The sequence below is a fragment of the Scardinius erythrophthalmus genome (assembly GCF_964197995.2).
Source record: "Scardinius erythrophthalmus genome assembly, chromosome: 2".
Lineage (NCBI taxonomy): Eukaryota > Metazoa > Chordata > Actinopteri > Cypriniformes > Leuciscidae > Scardinius > Scardinius erythrophthalmus.
Genome location: NC_138222.1, coordinates 9,155,459 through 9,172,457, shown reverse-complemented (window position 1 = coordinate 9,172,457; position 16,999 = coordinate 9,155,459). Strand labels below are relative to the sequence as shown.

The 16,999-nt window shown below is 36.9% G+C and overlaps 1 protein-coding gene across 1 annotated transcript; it reads left to right on the top strand.

Annotated features, from left to right (window-relative positions):
• Positions 1-78: 78 nt before the first annotated feature.
• myoz2a (myozenin 2a) lies at positions 79-16,581 on the top strand. The gene is made up of 6 exons (XM_081359364.1): positions 79-232; positions 1,945-2,031; positions 6,125-6,291; positions 6,426-6,543; positions 13,736-13,919; positions 15,119-16,581. Exons 2-6 carry the CDS (start codon positions 1,950-1,952, stop codon positions 15,363-15,365), a joined length of 798 nt encoding a protein of 265 aa, XP_081215490.1. The 5' UTR covers positions 79-232; positions 1,945-1,949; the 3' UTR covers positions 15,366-16,581.
• The last annotated feature ends 418 nt before the right edge of the window (positions 16,582-16,999 follow it).

Here is a 16,999-nt window from a genome sequence, read left to right as displayed (position 1 = left end):
AAAGTGTTAACGTATGTCTGTTTGTGTGTGATCAGCTCTATTAATAACCGCATGCTGGTTCAAACGGACAGACTAACAGCTGGCCCTCCCTCTGACACCCCTCTCCCCTGTAGTCCGCTCCACCAGAGTCCCTCAGTCCTGGTCAGAGAGGGAACAAGCACAGGTTGCAGTGATCCAGACTGACCCCACTTACCTCTGTTAAAGGATACTGACACAACCTGACACATCGCAGGTAAGGAGCCCCTGCCTCAGGTGCTTATGCGGCAGGGATGTGTGGGTTGTGTGTACAGTGTGTTAAAAAGTTCTGTCAACTTTTCTGACTGCCATCATCAACATATACAGTAATGATATACAATAATGTCTCAAAGCAGTACGGTAAGGTCACAGTCGTCACTGGCCCTTATAGACTGCATATGGGGCTGAACTGCATTAGCCTGCACTGATTATTCTGGTCATTTATGATATGTGCATGCTGTTGGTTTCACATATTGATGTAGTTTGTGTATTTAGCAAATAAAACATATTGAGAGAATGAACTAAAATGCCTTAGACAAAATACTGAGGTACATTATACTCAACCTAATGGGGGAGGGGGGGGACATGGTCCCTTGTGAAAAAGAAGTACACTTTAGACTTTTTTTACTTTTTACTCTTTTTTTTTTTACTTTTAAAAAGAGTGTTTATTGCGGAAATAATATATTTTTTATTTTAATAATATTAAAATAATATATTAATATTTTAATATATTTAACTGAATGTAATGCTTTTTGGCATGAAATTACATGTTATTTATAATTAAATGAAAATGTATTAGTTAAAATTTATATTAAATGCAATTAGTTGGGTTTTTGACCCACTTAAGTACATCTTCATATGTGATTTCACTTGGGATTCAACTCTCTTTATAATATTGTTAAAGTTTACTGCTAAATGTACTGCATTTATGGTAAATTTAGAATATACTTTAATGTAATTACTATTTAAATTTTTTTGATATGTATTTAAATAGGCCTATATTTGCAATTGCACATTTGAAATGAAGAAATTGAAATTTAGTACTTTTATTAACTTTAAACGTAATAATTTATAAAAAACTACAGTTCAAATTATAATCAAGTACATTACATGTGCTTTAGTACATTAGTCAACCAATCAAAATACAGTAAGTGTACTTTTAAAGATAGTTCAAACATAATGACTTAAAATGCACTTAGTGTACTCTCTTTAAGTATACTTAAGTGGCCTTTTATGTCATAATTATATTATCTGCAAGTACATTTTTTTAAATAGAATTTCACGATTAAAAGTACACTTGTGCTCATACAATATGCACATCATTTCTAAATATTGATTTTATTTTTACTTATGTTTTAGGCATGAACCATAGTACCATTCTTTAGTATTACTGTATAAGTTTTTAAGCTAATTTTATATCAGCTTTTTGTTTCAATTATTCAAATAAATTATTTTTGTATAGTTTTAGTCAATGGTAACAACACAAATTCAGCCCTGTTAGAGAAGCTTTCCATCAGACATTACAGTCTTTAGTAACATGGTTAGCGAATAGCATGTAACAGCACGGTAATGGATGTGGACACAAACTACCACCTTTCCCCTGGTAATCCCGCATGGTGTGACATCACAACCTTCGGGTGCAGCGTTCTGTCCAGTTGGGTCTATATCAGGCATATCGATTTACAGTCCCCTGCAAAACTACACAGGGAGCAATGCCTTCGCTCAGACGTCATGTTTAGTTGCTCTGGGTTATTTAAAGGGATGTGCTAGTGTCAGCCTTTCAGCAGGTGTAATAAATGTCACCCACTGGACTATGAATGTCATTATGTGTTTGTTTGTATGTTTGTTTGTTTGTTGTGGTTGAAAATGTGTGAGATTGCAAGGGGCAAAATGTTGTAGATTCACATTCCCTAACTTTGTTTTCCACAGACAGCATGTCTCAGCATACTCTGATGTCAACACAGGAGAGGAAAATGCAGGCGGCTGCTATTTGTAGAGAGATCCATGCCACTGATGGTACTACCATTGATTTATTACTAACCTCTGTGTGTGTGTGGTATAGTGTGTGTGTGTATATATATATATATATATATATATATATATATATATATATATATATATATATATATATATATATATATATATATATATATATACACACACACATACACACGTATATATACATGCTAAAATGTATTTAGAAAATCTATTGTGCTTATCAAAGCTGCACTTATTTGAATGAATTTTAAATGTAATTTATTCCTGTGACGCAACACCGATTTTTTCAGCATCATTACTTCAGTCTTCAGTCACATGATCCTTCAGAAATCATTCTAACATTCTGATTGGCTGCTCAAGAAACATTTCTTTTACTATCAATGTTGAAAACAGATGTGCTAATTAATATATCTGTGAAAACTGTGATACTTTTATTCATGATTCTTTGGTCAATAGAAAGTTCAACAAAAAAGATATATTTTTTTTTAAATAAAAATCTTTTATAACATACTAAAAGTATTTACTTGCACTTTTAATTGTTGCATCTTTACTGAATAAAATCATTTATTTTCTTTTTTTTTAAAAGGCTTTCAAGTTAATATAAACCTAGTAATATAAACATACTGTAAACCCAAACAAGCTAATTATAGTACATTTAGGCCCACTGCTCCACTGTGCCTATACTTAACTATATTTTGGGGACAAATTTGTAGATGTAACCAAAATCTCCAAAAACCTCCCTTTAGGGACGTCCTCATTTGTAAATCTGGTCTAAAAAGAAAGTAATTAAAGTTTGTTTGTTTTTTTCTGCAAAACTGAAAGTTTTGTGTGATGGGTGGATTTAGGGTTTAGGGTATAGTGTGTGTGTGTGTGCGTGCGTGCGTGCGTGTGTGCGTGTGCTCACTACTCACTGCTTCTAATGTGTTTGCACTAACCTGGATGGGTTAAGTGCTGAGGACATATTCTGAGAATGGATTACCATACTCGGCCTTCACATCATGTCACTATGTTACATTAAAATACTGTTAAGATTTGTGTAATCACATTTGTATAGTGATTAGATTAACCACACCCTGGACAGCTAAAAATACTAATCCGTAGAGATGTATAACTACCGAGAGCAACTAATCCTTTTGTAGTTGTCTGTTTGAAACTCTATTTCGGGGAGCGGACAACTGATCGGCCGGTGGCTGACGGCAAGATGATGCTTGACAGCTGTAAGAACATACCAGTAGGATAAATTTTCATCCTTTGATATGCCTGTAAGAGCTCCCCGAGTGACCTGCATTACAGCCTTCAATAACTCAATTTGGGCCTCTGCTAAAGGCAACTGACAACTAAATTGAATTGTTGGTCATTTATCAGGAACACTGCAGCATCACAGTTTATACAGGGGTGTCAAACTCAGTTCCTGGAGGTCCACGGTCCTACAGAGTTTAGTTCCAACTAGGCTTGGGCGGTATTCGAATTTTGATACCGTCAAACCCCCTCCCAATTTTACCGGGGTATACGGTATTACCGTGACTAATTAAAAATGATGACATAATGGGCTCAGACGGCGTCACCAAACTGTTGGTTTGTGCCTACACAGTTCAGAAACTGAATGCCAGATCGGGCAAAAAAAAAAAAAAAAAAATCAAGCCGTGCACGTTGTGTCTGAGTCCGGTCGACGGCATTAACTGTTATTATGAGCCCGAGCCCACCATTATTCAACATAATACTGTGTGCGTGCAACAAGCAAGAAGTGCCTTTGTAATCCGGTGACGCGTGTCCATTTGATTTTTAATAAAACTTTTCTGTAAAGGTGGAAGTTGACGATCGCCATCTCTGTAGTGAGCGCGCATATAGAGAGAAATGCACATCATTGATTAATCAGACTATATTTCTTTTCGTTTTGAATTGTTTCGTTTAAAGAAATTGACGATCACCATCTCCATAGTGAACGATAGAGAGAAATGCACATCATGGATTACAGAGAGTAGGCTAGTCTATTTCTTTTCGGTTTGTATGGTTTCGTTTGCTGAAATTGATGATCACATCTCCGTATGAACGCGCCTAGAGAGAAATGCACATCATGGATTAAATAATCAGAGTGGCCTTTGTCTTTTCGTTTTGAGAAATTGACGATCGCCATCTCTGTGAACGCCATAGAGAGAAATGCACATCATGGATTAATCAGAGAGTAGGCTACCCTATATTTCTTTTCGTTTTGAATTGTTTTGTTTAAAGAAATTGACGATCGCCATCTCCAAGTTTCGGTTAAAGTGACCGCGGCATGCCATCGCCCATCATGTCATGATTATATTAAATATATAGGCAATTGGTTGATGAAAAATTTATTAAAATTAAGATAGAATTTATACAAAACGAAATTCGTTTTAAAGAGGCCTTTTACAAAACGAAATTTATTGAAGTGGTCAAATCGTCTGACTCCCGATGCATCCCATCTTATTTGTGCTGTTCACTTTTCATAATCAAGAAAGATGGAAAAAATAACATTATAATATTTTAACCAATACGAAACAATGCGCTTATTTAATGAACTCGAGAACAAAATGCATCCTGGCAGCAGTGAGTGGGTGGTAGTTTCGGAGATGCGACATTAGGTTAGAGGTGTTTACATCTCTCGCGGTCACCTTTTTATGGAACAATTTACAAATTGCCTCATCAGTATTTACCGCCTCTCCCTTCTCATTCGGTTGGAACCAGAAATATTGCCAAACTGCAACCACACATAAGCATTTTTTAGGCAATAAATAAATTATATATATTATAGGCTATATAAGTGCCGGTAATGACGGTATTGAAACTGATACCGGTGCTATTTTAAGATCCCGCGGTATCCGATATTACCGTAATACCGCCCAACCCTAGTTCCAACCCTGCTTCAATACGCATACCTGTAGTTTTCAAAGATGCTTGAAGGACTTGATTAGCTGGATGAGGTGCATTTGATTAAGGTTGAAGACAAACTCTGCAGGGCTGTGGCCCTCTAGGAAGTGAGGGTACGGTTTCACAACAACAATGTACTAAAAACGGCCAAAATGCATAAAAAGTTTTCTCTTTTTATTTAAAATGTGTGTTGTGTAAACGGGCCCTGATTTTGACAGCCCTGCAGGTTGAGAATTAGTTTAACATGGAGAGGTGGGGTAAAGTAATTATTACCAGACCATCTCAGTAATCATTACGGACAATGTCAGTAAAGATTACGGCGACTTTTACCTCCTGTAAAAAGGTCCGGAAAAATGACCTCAGGTAATACTAATCCTGTGCGAATAGATCCGCTGTAAATATGTACGTAAATATTCATTTCCTGTTTAAAAGTAGTTTTCTGTGGTTTTTCATGTATGAAGGCGCTTGAAAAAGCCTTCAGTTGCGGTCTGTGGCAAAATTCAAGTTTTTTCCACATACCATTCATATCAATAAGAAGGTCGAAAGCACTTTTTAGAGAAACTTCTTTTAGCGTAAGGTAAGTGCCTATTACCAACATAATCCAATCTGAATTTAATTAATACATTGTTTGACCGGACCAAACTGTTTTATATATATAAATATAGGCTGTGTTTGCGCACGTGATATCAGAAAGCAACGTAATACGCACGGGAGGTGACGGCGGTGCGTAAATCGAGTTCCCTCACACTTCTGCTAGTTTTACTGAGATTTCTTATCCTGTGCAAATTGGCCATTGTTATTACAGACTTCCTGTGGTAAAATTACATTACTCCATCTACCATTGTAAAACTAATCCCGTCTGAATAGGGCTTATGGATGCATAATACATGTGCATTAATACATGTGATGGTCAGGTAGGGTAACCCATACTCTGTATTTAACCCATCCAGGTTAGTTCACACACATTAGGAGTAGAGAGTAGTGAACAGACACACTGCAAACGTGGTCACACACACAGTGTGGCAGCCATTTTGCTGTTGCGATTGGGGGTTTGGTGCCTCGCTCAAGGGCACCTCAGTCATTTCCTGGCGGTATTGAAAATCAAACACGCAACCTTCGGGTTACCAGTCTGACTTTCTTACCATTAGGCCACTACTACCTATTTTTAAAATGAAATTGTGTTGACGTAAACTTACTTAGTTTTTGCTCTTTTCCACAGAAGCAGAGATGGATCTAGGAAGGAAAGTTAGCGCACCAAAGGAAATTATGTTGGAGGAACTTTCCTTAGCATCAAACAGGGGCTCCCGTCTCTTTAAGATGCGTCAGAAGCGCTCAGAGAAATACACCTTTGAAAGTATTCAGAATGAAGCCAACACACAGCACAGCGTAAGTGTCATTTGTTACATAGAACACAGAGTCCGTGGTCCAAAAGCACAGAAGGTCTGTGTGTGGTTATATACAATTCAAACAACCACAAATTCTCATTGTAGTGAGTGACCATTCCGTTTTTCTTTTCTCAGATTGATGCCATTTCTCTGGGCCCAAGTGCTGAAATGACAAACATTTTAAGTCATGAAAATTGTCTTGGAGTTGACCAGGAACACAATAATACACTCAACCCTGAGACTATTGCCCCAGGTTAGTCCACAGCAATTTCTTTTTATTTTAGGAGTCCAAGGACCAAGGGTGCAGGAACCCCATTGTACTTATGCTGTTTTTGACAATTGTTAATTTTCTGCCCTAAAGCAGACATCTTCAACCCTGCTCCTGGAGACCCACTGTCCGTTTGATTAGGGTTGGAACTAAACTCTCCCAGGACAGTGGGTCGCCATGAGCAGGGTTAAAGAACTCTGCCCTAAAGTGTCTGGGCATCAGACATCACAAGTCGTAGAGACCTCAAACTTTTTTGGGATGGTTCCAAATCCCCCCTCACTACTCAGGCTCCCCCACACACATGCGTCGGTCATACCAAAACCCTGATGAAAGTTATCAAAAGAATTTTAATGAAGACATAAGTCAATTAAAGGCACACTATGTAATTTTTCTCCACTAGAGGTCGTTTATTCAAAACAAAGGCGTAGCCAGAATCATGGAAGTTGTTGTCTTCACCTCTACCGGTGGAGAATACGACGGGACTCAGACGTTTGCGTTTGCTCTGCGGCTACTATGAGACACTTGTTGCACACTGCAGTGAGCTAGATCGATATTAGGCATGGTAAAACATGGTACTCACGGTAAATCAAGAAAACTAAATTTAAACAAAAAGACTAATTGTGTTGAGCTGTATAACAATGATTAGTTTTCTGTCGATGAATGTATCCAAACAGTGGCTGACCTGTCTAATAAAACACATAATACATTAAAGTGTCTTTGGTGTTTCTATGGTTTCTATAGAATAAAACCTGAAATCGGGGGTAACGCGGGTCCGTGTCCTGGTTAAAACTGCTTATTTCTCTGGATTTAAACATTCTTAGAAACATTTGGGATCATGTAAGTACACAAATCAACAAAATATATAATATAACAATGTTCTAGTGGTTTTTGGATATTTTGATCCAAAAATCATATATAGTGTGCAATTAAATGGTCTAGCGGCGCCCATTTTGACTATGACTTGACACTGCTCAATACAATTAACAAAACTTGATACTACAGAGCCCTTAAAGCAGAGGAGTCCAAGCTTGGCCCTGGAGTGCCACTATCCTGCAGAGTTTAGCTCCAACTTGCCTCAACACACACCTGAAAGTTTCTAGTTTGCTTATTAAGACCTTGATTAGCTGGTTCATGTGTGTTTAACTGGGGTTTGAGCTGAACTCTGCAGGACACTGGCCCTCCAGGAGCAGGATTGGACACCCCTGCTGTAAAGGGACATGGTGATGGAAAAAAATATGAGATGGGAGGAAAAATGTTATGTTTCAATGCTTTTGCAATCTCAAAAAGGTTTCTCGGGGGCATTGCAAAAGCAAAAGCATTGACGTATTTTTTCCTCCGATCTAAAATTTTTCCCATCACCATGTCCCTTTTAGGGGCTCTGTACGAAACACATGGGCTGAGTCCGAAATCCCCCCATATACCCTCAAATAGGACGGTACTTGAGGTGACAGTCATTTCTAGTGGTGTCCGAAACCATAGCGGACGTTATTGAGTGCACTCTTTCAATCCCACATTGCACTGCATTAACGATTGTACATCTGATGTACACTCAACGGTTGTCCGAATTCACTCACTCGTTTTCATCCACTCCTTCAAGTGAACCGTATTAGTGGACTAACGTAGGGAATAGTGAATGATTGTGGTTTAGGGGGCGATTTCGGATTCAGCCATAGACAACATGATATTCTGAACATGCACACCAAATAAAGTCAAAATCTGCCAATAGAGGGTGCTACAAATAAAAGCCTGTCATAATGACATAATAATCATCACTAGGAACAGAACACAGAGAAACCGAAACCAAAAGAGCCTACACGTGACAATAAATCTAAACTTTGATTATTTATGTACTGTTTCTGTGATGTATTTAATATACAGTATATAGCATTTACTGTTACATGCTGCACACTACATCATTTACATCTTGAGCATGTAATTCCTGTGTGAACAGTGGCCGTAGTGTCCTAACACGAAGCTTGTTAAGTGTTTCCTGTGTCCTTTAAGCAGTGGCACAGAGACGCAGCTGTCCATGATAACATCTTAAACAGATCCTATCCTTATAACTCCCTGATATAGCCTTAAGGCTTGGCCACCCTTCCTACTGTAGATTGGTGGATGAGCGCACATTTACCGTACGTCCTGCTATTTTAGTGTCTTTGAGGCTTCATTAAGAAGGGGAGGGGATGATATGAAGACCGGCAGAAGAATTTTTGATTATAAATAAACAAGATTAATATCAGACAAAGTCTCACTGTGAGAGAGAGAGAGAGTAGCCACTGGTTTCACGCTATGCATTTAAAAGTTATATCCGGAGGGGGAAATATATATTTATATTTTATATAGAACAATATTTATCTGACAAAATTATTTGGCAAACTATGGCTACAGGTGTTTTTACTATGCAAAAACTAAATTCGTAGAAAAACAAAAAGCTCATATGAAAAAAATACATTGACTACAGCATAATGTTTCAAAATGTCATTGGTTCTCTCTTGTTTTTGTGTTCATAATCTCTTTGTATGACCAACAATTATGTCTGCACAATTATTTTCATTACGATATCAATAATCAAACAATTGTCTCCAAGCACAACTACGCAATATGCTTACAAAATCTGAAAACTGAACTTTGTTTTGACATATTTTGGGCGGTTACCTGTAAATGCATTACAAAGAAAGGAATTAAGTCTCAAATATTTTTCACTAACACCATCTTTCGACGTTTTTGAGCGAATTCCTTTTTCCTGTGCGCCACTAGTCAGCAAGCATAAACTGCCTCCTAATGAGAAATGTTTCATAGCTCATCAGCATCTTGACGTGTCAGAGCACTGCCCCATGAAAACAGTGTCTAAAAACGAATCCCCCCTGCTGTATTTTCATTTCTCCGAGGCCCGTTGAACTGCCCAGACCCTCAGCATTGAAATATGCATTTTTTTTCCTTGAAGCCTATAAACTCAGGAAGGAGATTGTCCACATGAGGGTGATATGTGACAGAACACCCACATTACATAACTGCTGTTTTGGGCTTGCTGGCCCTGCCAGTGAACAGCGATTTGAGGTATACTCTTTTTGAACGGTCCCCCTCCGTCCCTCCACAGCATGTTTTAGAACATTGTGAAGCCTTTTACTGTAGATTAAATGATGACCAGACAGTAATATATCACTGTAGAAGCTAACAATACCTTTAGCAGTAGCTAACAGTGTGCTAGCTGTCCATACAGAATAACAATAACATAGAGAGCTAAACCCTCAGAAAATGAAGCAATATTCCCTTTTTAACTTCCCTTGTGAAAAAGAAGTGGACTTAATTGTATTGAATGTGCACTTGTAGTGTACTTCAAATCTTAAAACTTTAAAAAACTGTACTTGCATATAATATAATATTAATAAAATAAAAGGAGTATTAGGTGTATCCATAGGAAATATTTATTGATCAGTGGTTGCTTTTCCTAAGCTCAGGAGACTTGTGATTCTTATAAGTCTCTCAGTTTAGTATCAACAGTGTCTCAGATGTTTCTTCTAAAATTCCTTTGGAGAAATAAAAGTAGACACAACTGAGACATGAGAAAGTTCTGAGAGAAGGGGTCCAAAATGAGAATGAACATTGAGAAACATGGAAGATCTCTTTATTGTCTTGATTTAATCTCTTTCAAGACTCTATTATATTAATGTTTTATTGCTCAGAGTGTAACATGTATATTCTGTCATGTTCTGGTTTGGTTCCGTTTTCACTGTGTTTCCTGTGTTTTTCCTGAGTTCCAAGTTATTGTTAGTTTGGTTGTTAATTAGTTCCGGCACCTGTTCTATGTTGATTACTCTCCCGGTGTATGTAACCCTCATCCTTCCTTTGCGCTTTGTAACAAATCTTTCCCTCGCGAGTCAAAATAACCCGAAGCCCTAAAATTATACTTATTTTTTTGTCCATAAAGCTTAATTTAATTTTTACTTTAAATTACTAGGTTTTATCAATAAATAATAAATAAATAATCATTTAAGCACATTACATACAACTTAAATTATATCATGCAGAACCTTTTTAATTCAGTTCAAAATATCTTACATTGGGGGTCTTTGCCGACCTCTTGTGGAAATAAAATTATATAACATGATATTTCATGACTCTTGCCACTAGATGGCCTTATAGCTCTATGGAGCAAATGAGCTGTCAGTTCTTTCAACGGACAGTATGGGATTTTTCGCCACTAGGGGTCGCTAACCTATTTACAATAACAAAGGCGAAGTTTGATGACGCAACATTTGCTAAGAATTATGGATCTTGTCGTCAACGTCAAGCCGACCGATCTAATAATGTTTATGGATGACTGAATACATCGATGTTTTATCATGACTGTGATATGAAGCAGGTCGGGATTGCTAAGAGACAGCTATCAGCTCCAAACGCGACGCGAGTCCCGCGGATATAAAAGGAATATGGACATTTCATTCTACCAAACTACACGCAGAATTACTACTCACAGGTCAGTTTATTAGACAAATTAAACTCGTGAGGTAACGCAGCGCTGTTTCACTTGGTCTAACATTACACTATCACACTAAACTGCATTTGAATGTGTTGAAATTTATAGTTTGTCTGTATGAGACTAGCAGTAAGCTAGATCAACATTAGAATAACATACAGATCATTCTGACATTTTATCATTGTTGAACTATAAAACATTGATTAGTTTTATGTAAATGTGCTCACCTGTTTAATAAAGTAAATGTAGGAGCGGTCGAAGTCTTGGACGTGGAGCTCTCGTTTATATACTGTCTATGGGAGCTCTCGGCATCTCGAAAACACCGCGCTGATATTGATTCTCGTTTATGTTCTCCTTTTTTATCCAAAGTCTGCTTGCCATGGTCCATAATGTTTGAACGAAACAACAACAGCGTGCAAATAGACATTGCGAACTACAAAGTTGTCCGCGTCAGTCGCTTTGGTTACTATCAGACGGCTCTGGTTCATAGCTCTGGTTGCCATGGCAGCACGAGCGGAAACCAGGGACAACGCAGATATGACGCCATTGACGGCGAGAAAACGAAAATAAAGAAACAGGATGTTTCTCGAATTAAATTACAAATTTCTCCTGGTTTAAAAGTTATTGGAAACAGTTGGGATAACGTAAGTACACAACTAAAAAAACTATATAACATAGATATAGTGATTTTTGCTATTTTTAAAGCAAAAAAGTTACATATTGTGCCTTTAAGTTTGCATTCAGATACACATGTAGACATTATAAAAGCTCTTTTTTGGGGGTAAAGTTTTAGCATTTTTAGTTCGAATTTTGAGCATTTGTGTACTGAAGCATTCCTCGCATTCTATTCATTTGTAAGGGGTCAAATTGACCCGCAGAGAAGGATTTGTTACTTTTTTATATTTCAACCACAAAACTCCTCGAATCTAGTCAAGTTTTTTTTGTGTATTCGTGGTTCAAGTGCGACCTAGGGTCCTGGACCACTCAGACGAACACTCAATTTAAAAAAAAAATAATAATAATTTAAAAATGAGTTTCGGGTCAAAATGACCCGAGGGAAGGATGAGGGCCCGCAGTTCTATCAGTTCATCTTTGGTCACATCAATGTTTAGTATAGAAGCTTTTGTTTTTTCTCCTGTATGTTCTTCTGAGCTATTAAAGATTGTTCCCTTGAATCTCCTGTGCCACACCGAACGTGACACATTCTTTTATTTTATTTCTTATTATATTACATTTCAAAACTCTACAGCAACATTCGTCACAATTGTGTACTCATGGGAGTCACTTCAAAGATTTTACATACCCAAAGTTATCAAGACAGTAGAGAAAGGTAATCAGTAAAGGACAGTGATGTGTATTATAAGTTCTGGTCCGACAGTGGAAACGCAGCATGGTTTTGGGCTCGGTGCTCCGGGCCCGAGGCTTTTAGCCTGGCACGGCTCGTTTAAAGCCCTGGGTGACAGCTCAAACAAGCAAAAACACGAGGGCTCTTATCATAAATGTTTAAAAACTCTGCTCTCTTTTTGTTTTTTTTTACATTGCCTGCACATAAATTCGCTGGCTTCCATGGCAGATCACACTATAAATAAACGCGTAATCGTTTACTTAAATGTTCTCTGGGTTTACTTCGGATATGATCTGAGCAATTAATCGGAATTGAGCACTAAGGATCTCAGTGTGAACGAAGCCTAAGCTCAGTAAACTGAGGGGGTGATTCACTTATATTCACTTATTCTTACCAGTTACAATTCAATTAGAGAGCTCTACATTTCAATGTTCTCTCTTTTAAATGCTAATTTTTTCATTTTCTGATTATGTGCTTTGTCCTGATCTGCCACTTTTTTTTTCACTTGAGCACTTCTTGTTTTTGTTTTTTTATTCAGATGTCTTTCAGATGTCAGTCTTTTAATCCCTAACTGTGTTTTTTGTAACACTTTGGTTAAAGGGATAGTTCACCCAAAAATGAAAATTCTGTCATCATTTACTCTCCCTCAAGTTGTTCCAAACCTGTATGATTTCCTTTCTTCTGCTAAACACAAAAGAAGATATTTTAAAGAAGGTTGGTAATTAAACAGTTGCTGGTCCCCATTGACATCCATATGGAAGTCAGTGGGGTCCATCAGTCGTTTGGTTACCGACATTCTTCAAAATATCTTCTTTTGTGTTCAGCAGAAGAAAGAAAGTCATACAGGTTTGGAACAACTTGAGGGAGAGTAAATGATGACAGAATTTTCATTTTTGGGTGAACTATCCCTTTAAAGCCTTTATGTATAATGCATTGTAAAGGTATTCATAATGTATATTATTATGCATAATATCTTTTCATAAATTATTGTGTAACCAAAGTTAAAGTGCATTATATTTGCAGATTCCTAGTTGCATCTGAAATTGGTTGTTCGTCATGCGTTTTAATGCATTATATTTTCTAAAGGTGTGTTCAATGAATAGATAAGTATTATAATAACTATGGTTACAATTATTCATGAGATCATATGTGGCATATAAGGCATAATTAATGCATTAGAAATGTCAAAAAATGCATTAAAAACTCCTTTTATTATGCATTATACTGTACATAAGGCCTTTAAGTAAAGTGTTTCCGTGTTTTTCTTTATCAGCATTTTTTGTCATTTAGCATGTCTTGTAAATGTTTATGCCTTATGGTCAAATAACGCTTTTTTCCCCCCATGCTTTCAACAGGCTATGGTGGTCCCTTGAAGGATGTTCCCGCAGAGAAGTTCAACTGTACAGCAATGCCCAGATCCTACCAGTCCCCCTGGGAGCAGGCCCTCATCAGTGACCCCTCTCTGGCCGAAACGCTGGTCGCCCGCATGCCTGAACCTGAAACCAGACATGAGATACCTCAATACAAGAGCTTTAACAGGTTTGTGCTATACTCAAAACCTGTAAGAAATCTAAATTCTTGGACTAACTGTGTTTCATTCATGCGCATAATAAATATATATATATATTATATATATATATATATATAAATGGAATGCTAAACAAGTGCTATATTACTATTATTTATATACTTTTATAGTACTTATTAATGTTTTGAATTAACTTTTATTTTTATTTTTCATTTTTATTTAATTTAATTTCATTTTCAGTTGTAGTATTTTTTATGTGCTTGTCATTTTTTATTCTTTTAAATAATTCAATTTTTTTATTTATCTATCCTACATTTCAGTTTTTGTTATTTTTGTACGTTACTTTAACTTAAACTTATTTTATATCAGTTCGTTGCCAATAAATTATTTATAATTTGCATTAATAAAGTTAAGTTTTTATCTAGTATTTGTACTTTATATTATTTCAGCTTTATTTCAGTTATTAAAAAATGAGTTCAGAATCAAAATATTTACTTTACTTTGTTAGTGCACATTACTGTGCAAGTTAATACAAAGAAGAAAAAAAATGTGTTTGTCCTGGTTATCTTTAATCAAAATCTGAAAATTTGCTTCAGCTCTGGAATGGCGTTCGTTGACTTCGTTCTCTAATGACGTCAGTTCCTATAGGCGCGTAGTGTTTCTTTACAAAGTGACATCGCCACCTACTGGCCTGTCAGCATAATACAGCGTTTTTAGTCATTTTCGCAGGTGGAAAACGTTTCCGTTTTTACTACATCGTTGTCGTGCAAACGTATCCTTAGTTACCAATAACATTACTAGAGAACATGCTCAGCTTATTACACTGCTCCAGTATAATGCCCAATTTTCACAATCAAATCAATTCCCAGTGGATAAAATAATAATGGGCCATTTTTCTCTTGAATATTCTCTCGCATATGTAAATATGTCAAATTACAAAAATAAAATGGTTTACAAATGCTGTGCTATGTTGACTTTTAAGTATATATGTTGGAAACCTGCCTGAACATGTTTAATGAGCGGAAAGATGCCATCCAGCAGTCTCTGAATTAGAGCCAGTCAGCCAGATAATCTGATGAAGTGGGTAAAATGATCTAAAATGTTGCAGGGTTTGTACAGTATATGCTACACTTTTTGCTGTAAGATTGTTTCTGTTGTGTTGTCTTAAAAACCATAAAGCTCTCATTAACTGTCACTCCTCTAATTGAAGGGTGGCTATTCCATTTGGTGGCTTCGGCAAGGCACCCAAAGTCCCTGTTAAACCTCTTGATGTGGAACCCGGCCATGCCATTCCAAGTCCCATGGCTAGAGCACCTGTCGGGGTCCAACGGCCCACCTTCAACAGAACCGCCTCAGGCTGGGTTTCTGACAGTGCTCCTCTGATACTTCCCAGCATCCCCCTTGAGCCCATATCATCTATGTCTTCCACATTTATCCCAGAGTCAGATGACCTCTGAGCATTATCCTTGTTTTTTGTGAACTTCATTATCACTGGAATACACACTACCGGTAAAAAGTTTGGAAAAATGATTAATCTTTATAAATGTTTTTGAAAGAAGTCTCTTATGCCCACCAAGGTGCCCACCAACAAAACAGTAATAGTTTTTTCTATTTTTATATATTGTAAAATGTCATTTATTCCTGTGATGCAAAGCTGAATTTTCAGCATCATTACTCCAGTCTTCAATGTCACATGATCCTTCAGAAATCATTCTAATATGCTGATTTTCTGCTCAAGAAACATTTCTTATTGTTATTAATCCCGAAAACAGTTGTTTTCTTTCTTCTTTTTTTTTTGTGGAAAGCATGATATACTACCATTCCAAAGTTTGTGAAGTAATTAAGACTATAAAAAGATGAAGAAATTAAAGGGGCCCTATTATGCCCTTTTACGAAGTATTGATTTTGTTTTTGGGGTGTACTAGAATTTTCATGCTTGATTGTTCAAAAAACGCATTCTTTTTCACATATTTTATATTATTACAGCTCCTCTCACCCTAGTCTGGTTGAACGCGTCATTTACGATGAACCCTCTCCTTTTGAAATACGAAATGTGCTGTGATTGGTTAGCTGGCCCAGTGTGTTGTGATTGGCACCGCTTAGCGCATGTTCGGGAAATGTCCCGCCCCTCCATAACCGCGAGTTCTTCTCTAGTCTAAAAATAAATAAGGATGGTGTCAATTTCAAACTAGTTCAAACCTAATTCAGACCCTGACAATGTTAACAAATGAACGAAAATTCTGCTTTGCATCACATGAATGAATTACATTTTATATTTATACATAATATATTATAATAGAAAAGTTATTTTTAATTGTAATAATACTTAGATCAAATAAATGCAGCCTTGGTGTTCAGAAGAGAATTCTTTCAAAAACCTTAAAAAATCGTAATTATTTCAAACTATATGCTGGAAGTGTAAAACACCTGGAATGTATGTAAACAAAAAGTAAATGTAGCATACTGAGACACTGAAGTAAGGCTATTATATGGCATGCAGTGACTGATTTCTGATGGATTATTGGAAATATCTCCTAATGTTGATCTATACCATTTCACTAAGCTAATGTAACCCAAAGACTAGAAGGGCTTGCCAATCTGCCCATATAGACCTGTAAATATGTATTTATCAACATTTGTTTAAATTATTGAATAAACAAAGCATTCAATGAACTTGTGTTTCCATTTAAACAATTTTCAAAAGTAGCTTTTTGGCATTAACACAGCATGCACTAGTAGTAAATTAGAATCTAGTAGTGCATGACTACTGTACGCACTGCACTGCTTGTGTCGAGTTTTTTCACTTCCAAGGTTAGAGTCTCCAGGGCTGACAAATTGAATCTGTTTTCCTGACGCAGCCGAGATGAGCGATGAGTCTCTTGCCTTTTGTAAGGCTGCTGTCTCTTGCATTCGATCAGACAGCCGCTGATGGGCACAGCACATGTCCATCACAGCTCAACTTCAGCCCGTTTACACTCAGCTGGGTCTGCGCTTTGCATAAAAGAGATGCAATGGCATAAAAGGGAAAACGAGGTGAATAAGAAGCAGCTTTGACATTTTTCATCACATACAATGCTCTCGAGGACCTTCT